The sequence below is a fragment of the Odocoileus virginianus genome, chromosome 19 (assembly GCF_023699985.2).
Source record: "Odocoileus virginianus isolate 20LAN1187 ecotype Illinois chromosome 19, Ovbor_1.2, whole genome shotgun sequence".
NCBI classification, from domain to species: domain Eukaryota; kingdom Metazoa; phylum Chordata; class Mammalia; order Artiodactyla; family Cervidae; genus Odocoileus; species Odocoileus virginianus.
Genome location: NC_069692.1, coordinates 22,696,619 through 22,708,402, shown reverse-complemented (window position 1 = coordinate 22,708,402; position 11,784 = coordinate 22,696,619). Strand labels below are relative to the sequence as shown.

The window sequence follows — 11,784 nt, the reverse complement described above, 5'->3', positions numbered from 1 at the left end:
TTAGGTCCTTTCCAGACCGAAGACTCCAGGGCAGAAATAAATGATACCAGAATTAAGTTTCTATTGGTGATTTCATTCATCCTTTTTGGTTTGGGTGGTAGTTGACTGGTTAGTGGGCCTGGACAGAACTATTTATCTTGAAAAATACTGCATGATTCTTCAAGAGAAGGGGCATTTGTTCTTCTTGGGACATTTTCCCACAGTCTCACCTTCCTTCTCTTTCGTTTGCCACTAGGAGGTGGGTCTGACTGATTCTTCTTGGTTAATTAAGAACAAACAGAAAGATCCTGTGTTTTGAGAGACTTTCTGGATTATTTCCCAGTGATCACAGGGTTTTGCAATTCATTTGGCAAACATGATGGTGACAATGGGGCATTTGGCAAAGTGGATGAGGTGGTTGATGAAGTGACTGAGGTTAAGAAGAATGCTATTGGCAAAACATCATGAACCAAGTTCTGGAATGTTCAAAATGGAGAGTTTGCCTCTCTTGCTGACATGACTCTGAGAAAAACCCAGTCTTTAAATAGGTGATTTATTTAATAGGAAGCAAAGAAAAAGGGTATCAACAATTTTTCTGAGCACTGAGCTGAGAAAGACTTTGACTGTGGTCTAATACTTTGACTATAGCCATGAACTGAGATATCTTTGAATAATACAGAAGTTAAATAGATGCTTTGGAACTAGTCACTGCAATTAAAAATTACATTTAAAATATTTAAAAATTTGTTGTTTTTTTGGCCACCGTGCAGCTTGTGGGATCTTAGTTCCCCAACCAGGGATTGGACCTGGGTTCACGGCAATGAAAGAGCCGAGTCCTAACCACTGGATCACCAGGGAACTCCCTAAACATTACATTTTAAATATTCAGGTTAGGTCTGAACAAAGCCTTGAGGCTAAGAGGTTTTTTTTATTGACTCAGACCTACCCCACTTCCACCACAAATATCTGCAGATGAATGCAAGAGGACCAGGGTAGTGTCTAAATAAACCAAGTGTTAATCTCTGTGTCGGTGCTCTAAAATAGTTGCCATAATTCCTCTGATGTTCGTGGTCATCAGATTTCATAGAAACTCCAGGGGTCAAATCCATCACTTGGCTAGGTGTTGTGTGTGTGTGTTTCATTACCAGTGCTACCAGCTGTAACACTTTAATGACTATTCGTGGAACACGAGGGACCTTCCCTCATTATTCACCTAGGGGGAGGAATAGTGGCTGAGGGCTCAGGACATGTCTCCAAAGAGAGGGAAAGGTAATAACATCACATTATTAAACCTCCGCTAACTAGAAACATTTCAGAGTAATCCTTGCTGATGCCTTTTTTTTTTTTACAACTGTGTATAGAATCCTTGATGATGCTGTCACCTCCAAAAAAAAAGATAATAAAAGGAGAGAAAGAAGATTTAATATTTGTGTGTGGGGTGTTTTCCAGGCAATTTGAGTTAACTAAACAAGCACATAAGCTTTATCAGGTCTCAAATGCTATGATGCTTAAAGGTACTCATCATAGAGTCTTAGGAATGAGGACTTCCAGTATATGAGCTTTTCTTTTCCTAGTTTTAAAAGCAAAGACATTCACTGTACACAGTAGATATCTAGGTTATAATGTAAAGAAAACTAGTATTCTTTGCAATTCATCAGCAAAATTCCTTATTTCTAATTGATAAGTATTTTTCTTGCCTATGGTGACATATGGGCTTCACTAATAGCTCAGTTGTAAAGAATCTGCCTACAATGCAAGAGACCCTGGCTTTATTCCTGGGTCGGGAAGATCTGCTGGAGAAGGGATAGGCTGCCCACTCCAGTGTTCTTGGGCTTCCCCTGTGGCTCAGCTGGTACAGAATCTGCCTGTAATACGGGAGATTTGGGTTCGATTCCTGGGTTGAGAAGATTCCCTGGAGAAGAAAGGCTACCCACTCCAGTATTCTGGACTAGAGAATACCATGGACTGTATATAGTCCATGGAGTTGCAAAGAGTCGGACACAACTGAGCGACTTTCACTTTCATGATGACATATAAGGGTTGGACTATGTTGTAATACAATTTAGCTTTGTTTAAGAGGTTAGGAGTGCAAGGAGATCAAACTTGTCAATCCTAAAGGAAATCAACCCTGAATATTCATTGGAAGGACTGATGCTGAAGCTGAAACTCCAATACTTTGGCCACTGATGCGAAGAGCTGACTCATTGGCAAAGACACTGATGCTGGGAAAGATTGAAGGCAAGAAGAGAAGGGGGTGACAGGATGAGATGGTTGGATGGCATCATTGACTCAACAGACATGAGTTTGAGCAAACTCCAGAAGATGGTGAAGGACAGGGAAGCCTGGTATACTGCAGTCCATGGGTTGCAAAGAGCTGGACACGATTAAGAGGTTAGACAGAGAAGAGGAAGCAGTGGCTCTCAGCCCTGCCAGAAGTCTTCATATTGGCTTATTTTCTTGGACCATAATTAATTTCACCTTGTTCTATGTAGTAGAATATATATACTATATATATTCATACATATACATATATGTGTGTATATATGTATATTTCATATATGGGTGTTTTTGTGTATGCTTTCCATGGAGACCAGATGAGCAAGATATTATTCATGTGAAGGTACTGTTGAAAGTATTTTAAAAAGAAGAAGAAAATATCCCTGTTGAGAAAATGTAATTTCAGTCCCCTAGGAGATTATTATGAAAATGAAAACTCAAGTCACTCCTCAAGAGTATTTATAACTTAGGTTCTAGGCCTTAAACCTTTTAGGATCATTAGGAATATTTTTGTCCACATAATTATAGAAGTGAATCTCTGGTTTTTTCAGAAAAGCCAAAGGACTTGCTTAAGGTCACACGGCTAGTTAGTGTCAGGGGAGATCCCTGGTGGCCTAGTGGTTAGGATTTGGCACTTTCACTGTGAGGGCACAGGTTTGATCCCTGGACAGGGAACCATCCCTCAGGCCATGTGGCATGAAACATAGCTAGTTAGTGGCAGACCCAAGACTATAGCTCAGGTCTCCCAAACCACAATTCTAGCCTGCACTGTACATCCCCCGTCTCATCATACAATCCACAGACATTATGACATATGTAGCCAGGGCCCTAAGAGCTATGACTTTACTTAGGATCATGGTAGTATGTGCTACAAAGTCGTATTGTTATAAAGTTCTACTGAAAGAATAAAACTTTCAAGATGAAGTTAAAAGGGGATGCTTAACTATCTGGCCTTAATCTTTTAATACAAAGCAGTCTCTTACATCAGTCTAATGTTATACTGAAGTAGATTTATCGATGTCCCCGAAAGCAAAGGCCCATAAAAATTAATATGTATCTATCTCCTCTGAGATAAGTGAAACACAGTTTTACAAAAGAGTAAACCTTTTATTATTTGTACATGAATCAGTTTGGTCTGAGGACACACAGCATCTGGCAAACTCAGAAATGTTGCCCAAGCAGAGAGTGTTTGTGGTCGCTGGTGTTTACAGTAACGTCACTTGTATTATCTACGTGCTAGGCGCTGAGGGCCATTCTGGATACTCAGAGTGTTGGGGGAACGTGCAGGGCAGTGGGTTTAAGAAGCAGGGAATGCAGAACAGTCATGGCCTCCATCTCAAAGACAAGGTCCTTCAAGGTCTCAGGAGGAAGCGGCCCCTGCAGAACGGGTTTCCTGGGGTTGGAAGGCCCCTCGAGGAGGGATGGAAAACAACAGCCCTGAATGCTGCCAGCCGGCCTCAGCCACAAGAGCTGTAATCTGGGGGTGGGGGTGCAGGGTCACAAGGGGACCACCTGAAGGGTGGGCAGAGGCCCTCGGGGGGGAGCCACGTACTCCTCCTCTCTGAGCAGCCGCAGGAGGATGTTCTTTTTATTCTTGGGCCAGCTGTAGATGTGCGTGTTCTGAAGCCAGGTGGGCACGTGCTCCTAGGGCAGGGAGAGAATGACAGAAGCAAAAGCCATTAGACAAACACCTGGATTCCAGATCCTGGGCTCAGTTCCCCAACATCCATGGTTTTCCCTTCGCAGGCATCGCCTGCTAAACTCTCCTGGGGGCCGTGCTGTTTTGCTTTCGGAAGGGGTTTGCGTGTGAAATGCTCTTGGCTCAGGATGCCAGCTGTGTAGCTCATTACAAAAAGCACATGTGCACGGCATGTCCCATCAGTCTCCCAGGCTACCTGCCCTTCGCCTTTCAGCATGCTTTTCACCACCCTCCCCTAAAAGGGGTGGGACAGAGGTCACACAGAGCCACGTGAATTCCCCAGTGGCTCCGGCAGAAGTGTGCCAAGGCTGTGGGCGTTCATCCAACTCATTATCCTTTCACTCCGGCCCCAGGTCTGACCCGCAGAAGAAGGAGGTTCCCCCACCCCAGATCCCAGCGATCCGGCAAAAGCCGAACCTGTCAGCCAGGGATCGAGAGGGCAGAGTTTCAGACTGCCCGCAGGGAGTGGACAGTCTGTTGGGGGCAGACAGATGATGCAGAGGTTTAGTGTGTTCAATGGCAATGCGGGCCATGGAGAAAAATCAGAGAAAAGGGGTAAGGAGTGCTGGGCAGGGATGAAACATTTGTGGTTTTAAGTCGGGTGTTAGGGGAAGATCTCCACAAAGCTTCCCCACTCTACTTTTTTACATCTTTTCTCAGTGAGACCCTCCCTCATATGTGTTCAGTCGCTCAATCATGTATATTTCTTTGAGACCCATGGACTGTGGCCCGCCAGGCTCCCCTGGGGTCCAAGGGTCGCAAAGAGTTGGACGCAACCGAGAGACTGAACACACACAGGGAAAGGTCTCACTGAGAAAATAAGTAAAGATGTAAAAAAGTAGAGTGAGGAAGCTTTGTGGAGCCAACTTTGACCCCCAGTTGGAGAACTAAGATCTCACATGCTGTGGGGCAACTACTGAGCCCAAAACTAAGACCCAGTGCAGCCAAAGAAACAAATATTTTTTTAAAAAAAGACACAGTTACTGCCTTGAGGAGTTGGTAGTCTTATGATGGAGTCAAAATGTAACTCTTCTCCAGGCAGTAGCATGCCAAGGGGACAGGTAGGCGGGAGCAGTCTGCCCTGAGTGTGGGTAATAAGGGGATTGTTTGAAGAAGTTTAAAAAACATTAACAAAACCAACTAAAAGTGAGTCTGCTTTTTTCTGTCACCATGCTCCAGTAATTCTAAACAATTACTCCCAACTCTCCTACCCGCAGCCACGTACTGTTGTTGACTCCAGGTACTCTCAAGAAAGGGACTATTCAAAATTTGGGGCATGGGGGGGAGTGGTCAGGAAAGGCTAAGAGATTGGGTGCTAGAGGGCTAAGTGAGCGCTCACCAGACAGAGAAGTCAGGGCAGGGTGCTGCAAGCAGCGAGGACACAAGTGCAAAGACACCAAGAGTGGGGCATGCGGCAGGACACGTGAAATGGTCCACAGTGACCAGCGCACAGTGGCAAGGCAGAAAGCTGAGCAGGCAGGCAGAGCCCGCTTCTCAAGGACCTCGTATGTCATACAAAGAAGACGAATGCAGTCTGTAGTCAGTAGGAAACCCACCACAAAACGTCTAAACTGGAGACAGATAGATGAGATCTACATTTCAGATGTTCCTCTTGGATGGCAGAGCAGAGGATGGCTGGTACAGAATCAAAGTGGACACAGCACAACCAGGAAGGAGATCGTGCAACGAGAGCTGTCAGAGGCTGGGTGAGGGACAGAAAGCACACTGCTGGGCAGGCTGTGAGCTGGGCAAGCCCAGGGGTCCTGGCCCCATAAACTAGACCCTCCTTCATCCAGGGCAAAAGTCTCAATGCAGTCCTGACATCCAGGGCTGCTCCAGGGTGGGGCTGGGCCTGGGCTCAGGGTGCTGGGATCCAGCTCCCAAGACCTTCACTACACAGCTGCCATCACTTCTCCAAGCCTGGCACAGGCTCTCAGATGTTTTTTTGTCCCTGTTCTCCAAATCTGCCAGCCTGCCCTTCTAGGGAACACAATCCCTCCTATGAGCCACAGCAGAGTTCTCTTTGGTAACTGTGTAGGTTTAATTCCTGTATTCTACAGCTTTGAGCACTGAGCTATGTTCAACAAAACATTTCCGTGCAACGGCCAGCCAAAAATGCTCACATCTTGACTTTTATGTACAAGAGATAAGAAGTATCAGATGAACAGCTTCTTTTCATCTCATGGGCTAAAAACACAAACTACTTCTTTGTGTGTGATGGCTGTTTGAACAATTAGGACAGCGATGGTCTATCAGATAAAGCTTTAAAATCTTCCTGATTCAGGCTTCTGCGCTGAGTGGTACAACTTGTTGATCTTTCTGGCAACACTGCTGTCTCGAAGGACTGATAAACAGCTGACAAGGTTTTCCACTTAAAATCCTAGAGATTTTAAACCAAAGCTGCACTTAAAGATTCGTTTGTTTGTTTATTTACCTTCTTAGCATTTGGGAAGAGTACAGGGATGAATCTGAAGTTCATGCTTCCTTGTTTTATGAACTCAATCTGCATCTGGAACAGAACACACTTGAAGGTTTAATTTCAGGACTGAGGATGAGAAATTAATGGTTCTCACAATCATGCAAGTCCACACAGGATTTTTGTTCTGATTTCTGTCAGAGCCACACACTCCTGATTTTAAACTGTCCATCGCACATCCACGCCTTTTGCTCATTCATCAATCATGTACTGAAAGCCTGTTAAGAGTCAAGCTCTGTGTTAGACTTGGGGTTTCAAGGACTAGGATACTTTCTAGGGTATGCTGAGCTGCCGCACAGCAGTTCACAGAAGCCACTCGTGTGTATCTCTTCCCAAGTCTGTGTTCAGTGACTTCACAGTGCTTGTTTGAAGTCGGCCCTGTGAGCATATTTGTACCATGGAAATAGACAAATGCTACAAATCAGGATTCCCCCCCCCCTCTTTTTTTTTGAGGACCAGTTTACCAGGTACCACAGCTATAAAGCCAGCAGCTTACTGAGCAGGCAGAAAGGAAAACTACCGACCACAGTGCAGTGTGAAAAGTATGGACAAATTGCTGTGGTAGCCCAATGGGGGCCATCCTTTTCTACATCAGTGGTTTGAAGGAGTTACAAGGGGGGTGTCATTTGGATACTAAAAGAAAAGAAGAATTTGCTCAGGTAGGGAAAATGGAGCGAGGTGGGGGAAGGACAGCCTCAGTAAAGGAAACAGCATATGAGCAAATGTCTGGAGGTGTTAAGGAATGTTTGGGGGCTGGGACTGGTTAGAAATGCAGGTGGGCCAGGGAGGGTGAGGGAAGCGAAGCTAGAGGTCAATAAGATGAGCTCCATCTGCCAAGCTTTAGGTTCCCCACACCACCTCCAATTTACTCTGACACAGCAGCGGCCCCCAAAAAGATTTAGCTGCCAAAAACTCGACCAAAACCAGAAATTTCAGCATGAGAGGAGTTAGAGTCTTCCGAATCCTGTGACCAGCACAAAGCTTTCAGTCATCTGATGACGAAGGAGATGAGGAATTATGTGTTCCCAACTATCTCATCGTCCATCTGAATTTTATAACTGAGAAATCTTCACCATGCATGGGAATAAAAACAAAACAGAGAGGAAAGTGACAGTGGTAATGACTGAAATCGCCATAGTAACCGCCTCATAAACACACACACACCACACACAAATCTTCCATGAGGTGTTTTCTCAGAATCACCTCCTGTTAAAAATCAGAAGATTAAAAAAAAAAAATCAGAAGATAGCACCAAAAGCCTATTTTACAAGGGCGCTAGAGCAGTGTACCTAAAATCATCGACCACACGAGTACAAACAGGCGAGAGGAAGGGCATAGAGCTTGTAAGATAAACGTGAAGAACTGGACTCAGTCTCTGGTTCCCAGGACACTGCATCCTGTAAAATTTTGCTTGTCTACTAGGCTACCCCAGCGACAGTGCTTTCTCATTCTCTCTCGTGTTTCCAGAGATGGACCTTCTGGGAAGCTGTTGGCTCTAGGATGCAGTTATTCCTGGGTTTCTGTTTGATCCCTCTGCCCTGGAGTTTTCTGCTGCTTGGAAGGGACCAGGAAGTCAGCCAGCTGGGCAGAAAGGCACTTTTCTATCTGGCCTCTCCGACTTCTCCATTGATGAGGAAGGGCCTGAGACACTGTCGTCCCAAGAAACGGAGTTTGGAGACAGCCTGGTTCACGGCCGGGCACTGTCAGACAAGCTCCGAGGTTCAGCTGCCTATTACTGCCAGGTGACACCACACACCAGCAGAGCTTGACAGGTTTCCTGGGGAACTGGCAGCGACCTGGGGCCCTCAACACACAGAGCTGATGGCCTGGGGACTGGCAGTTCCTAGAGATGGAGTGCTTTGGGGCCCTGAAGTGCTTTGGCAGACAGTGAACGGGGACAGCACCTAGAGCCAGCTGTGACCTTTTAGGGCAGAAACAGTACCCCTTGCTGGGCTCCACCTGGGGGCTGCCAGGCTGAGTAAGAATGAAATAAGAGGGATACTCATCTTATTCCTTGGCCCCACTCTCTGACCTCCTCACCTTGCCTCAGCTTTTACTTTGGGTTGATTGTGAGCTCAAGTAAGGGGCCAGCACTTGGTAGAAGAAGAACCAGAGACTCTGAAGAACCAGATGGGGATATCCACACATCCAGCCTGCCTTTTTCCTGTGCTCCTCCGGAGCTGCAGGATTTCAGTCCACTTCCCTTGAGGTAAAGCTGCATGTCCTCGCCCCCCGACCCCCTGCTGCCCTGTGCTGCTTACTTATTCCATCTGAGCCACTTCTGCTTCCTGCCCCATCTTCCTGTCTTAATCAGGGACCTTTTATGCTCATTCCAGGGGCCTTCCCCGCCTTGTGGAATGTTCAAGCTGAAACGGAGCTTACAAGTTCTAGTCCAGTGAGTTTCAAACCTTTTTAAGTCTCAGGATCCTTGGTAAACAAGCCCGAGAAAGGCAGACAGCTCTGGGGGAGGTGCCCAGCAGGTATGGGCACCAGGGTGGCTTCAAGGGAGATTGTGACCGTCACAAGCCTAGTCTGGCATCCCCGTCAAGCAGGCACCGTCTCCTCAGGGGTCGGTATGATCACAGAAAGCAGGGAGGCTGCTTGCCTGTAACCCAGTCTGTTTCAAAGCTGGGTGATATTTTCAGCCAGAATGTTCTGTCAGATGCTAAGTCTAACTTACTGTAAGTTTCCTCTGCTGGTTTTAGTTTGACCAGGCCCCCAGAGTTCAGGTGTTGCCTATTGTCATGAACTAGAACCATCCCTTCCCTTGACTGAACATCTGATCTAGGCCTTATGCTCTATAGACTTTATTTCACCTAATCTTCACAACAACACTGTTAGTGATCCATTTTTTGAATATTGACATGGAAGCACAAAGAGGTTAATGGTAAACGATCTTTCTGAAGTGCAGGAGACCTGGGTTTGATCCCTGGGTCAGGACGATCCCCTGGAGAAGAAAATGGCAACCCACTCCAGTATTCTTGTCTGGAGAATTCCATGGACAGAGGAGCCTGGCAGGCTACAGTCCATTGGGTCGTAAAGAGGCACAACGGAGCAACTCACACTTTCACTTTCCATGGTCACACACCCTATACGGGAGAAGCCAGATTTGAACACGGGCTATCTGACACTACACTGCGTGTCCTCTCGGATGTGCTACTCTGGCTCTCTGAAAAGGGAAAGGACAGAACTGGACACAGATGCAGGGAGCCTGCTCTCTTCACAGCCCTGTCTCCTGCCCTCCCAGGACTTCACATCTATGGGTAAATAATTAAACCAGCAGAGTTCTGCTTTCCCGAATCTTGAAACTTCAAGATCACAGATGAATCTCCCTGTTACTGAGAAGGAACACGGAGTCCCAGAGGTGTGGGGACTTGCCCCAAGTCCCCAAGGTAGATGGAACAGAACCATCACCCGCCTCACCTGCCTCATTCTTCAACCATCAGCCCCCACCCTCAGTGGGTATCCAGTGAAGGACAGGCTTTCACAGAAGCAGAAGCCCGACTCCTAGGGCTGGCAAGGTGCTGTGGTTTCATCACTCACCATTCGATGAATGTACTTAGTATGTAAGCCATGTTCATCCTCGTCCAGCTGCGACTCAGCGCCTTCCACATCCTGTTTGTATTTGGGGCTGATTGCTACGATTATCATCACTGTCTTCTGTTAATGAGAGGGAGAAAGCATGTTTATGGAAGTGTGGCGTGTGGTCCATTTGGGGAAGGCAGGCTGGAAACCGGCCAGCAAGACTGTGAGCATCTTCTGATACACTGCAGGGTGGAGGGCCGGCCCCCATCCACGGAAAGTGAAAGGCGAGGCCCCAACACAGGCAGACTCCTGGCTCCCCACCCCCTTCCCCCCGCCCCCGCCCTTGTCTCCCTGCCCAGCTCCCTTCAAACACAAGAGCCAATGGCTCTCCTAAATGGACGCGGTTCTGCCCACCATCTTCTATAACCATCACTAATAAAGGTCTAATGAAAACCGGAATGACTAAGTAACTCTGCATTGTGGCAGAGAGCCTCGGCCTCCCTCCGGCAGCGGGAGCTGAGCTGTCAGTTACTGCACCCTTGACTGCCCTGCTTGCCGCGGACGCTTAGCCCAGTCGGGCAGACCCTTCAGCACAAAGCGAACATCAGGCTGCAGACAAAAGGAAAAGCCTCAAAACCCCAGCCAGCTCAGCCTCCGTCCCTCACCGGCTGACGCGGACAGGCTGGCGGCAATCAATTTCTATCTTGTTAAAGCACAACGTGTCCCAGTGGCCGGTATAGATTCTGTCAGTGAAAAACAAATCACAAGGCTGTGAGGGGGCGTCTGGGGTGGGGGCGTGGGCGATGTGCTGCCCTGCCTGTGAGGCTGCCCAGGAAACCTCTTCAGTCTGATCCTGCAAAACACTTGGTGGTGGCCTCAGATTAAATTGAATTCTGCTGCTCCCTCCCTACTCCCCGCCTTCATTTCCTCCTTTCCTATTCTGGTCAAAAAATTGTTTGCTCTGATTATTATCAACCACCTGTGTCGGGTTCGACAGTTATTTCCTGCCTGTGCATGTCCAGGAGGGTGACCCCATCCTTCCTTTCCAAGTCTTTGCACGGCTAACAAGGGAAGCTTTGTTGGGACTTGGTCAGCTTTGGCCTTGGTGGGTATGCCAGTGCTTCTTTCATAAAATAACTCCACGAGCTAATTGTCTTTCTCACCAGCAAACAAGCTCAGACTTTTGGAATGTACTTACATCCCTAAGGTAGCGTTCCATCCACTTAATGATATCAATGCCTCGGATTCTATCTTCAAATATGTCAATCTACAGGAAAAAAAGATGTGGAAAGTGGCTCTTAATGAGAAGCTCTGTCTAGATGCAAAGCAAGAGAAAGCACAAGAGGCTGTATACATTTAAGGCTGAAAAAGTCACTGATGCTTTTTGGCAAAGAAGAGCCTGAAAGTCTAAAACTCAAGATGTAATTTTCTTAAAATGTTTCCTACTTCAAGATTAGTAGGCATTTGAGTATTTAATATTTGTAATTATGTTTTAAAAATTTGAGAGACATAGTAGACCACCAAGTTGGATGTAAGCCAGCAACATATGCATAATATATATATACACAAAACATATGCATATATATATGTATATATATATATATATATCTGTAATTTGAAGGCAAACTTGATTCTGGAGGATTTTAATGGATGTGTTGTATGCAAGTACTGAGATACAATATGGTACTTTGCTTGCATTAGCCAGGTCATTATTATGGTATCATATCCAGTTTCGGCCTATATATTTAAAAAGGATTCTGTGAAACTTGAAGCAAATCCAAGAAACAGTCACAAAAACAATTACTGAGATAGTGGGGGAAAGGTTTAT

General features: G+C 46.3%; 1 protein-coding gene across 5 annotated transcripts in view; it reads right to left on the bottom strand.

Moving 5' to 3' along the window:
* Positions 1–3,342: 3,342 nt before the first annotated feature.
* The window catches only part of TRAF3IP2 (TRAF3 interacting protein 2), a 43,121-nt gene continuing 34,679 nt past the window's right edge, over positions 3,343–11,784 (bottom strand). For 3 of the 5 annotated variants that reach the window (XM_020890390.2, XM_070449945.1, XM_070449946.1), the window contains 4 exons: positions 11,155–11,223; positions 9,975–10,091; positions 6,390–6,464; positions 3,343–3,900 (listed from right to left, as the gene is read on the bottom strand). In XM_020890390.2, coding sequence (XP_020746049.2) covers positions 3,754–3,900; positions 6,390–6,464; positions 9,975–10,091; positions 11,155–11,223 — 408 coding nt within the window. In that variant the 3' untranslated portion in view covers positions 3,343–3,753. The other 2 variants (XM_020890392.2, XM_070449947.1) reach the window with 2 other exon arrangements.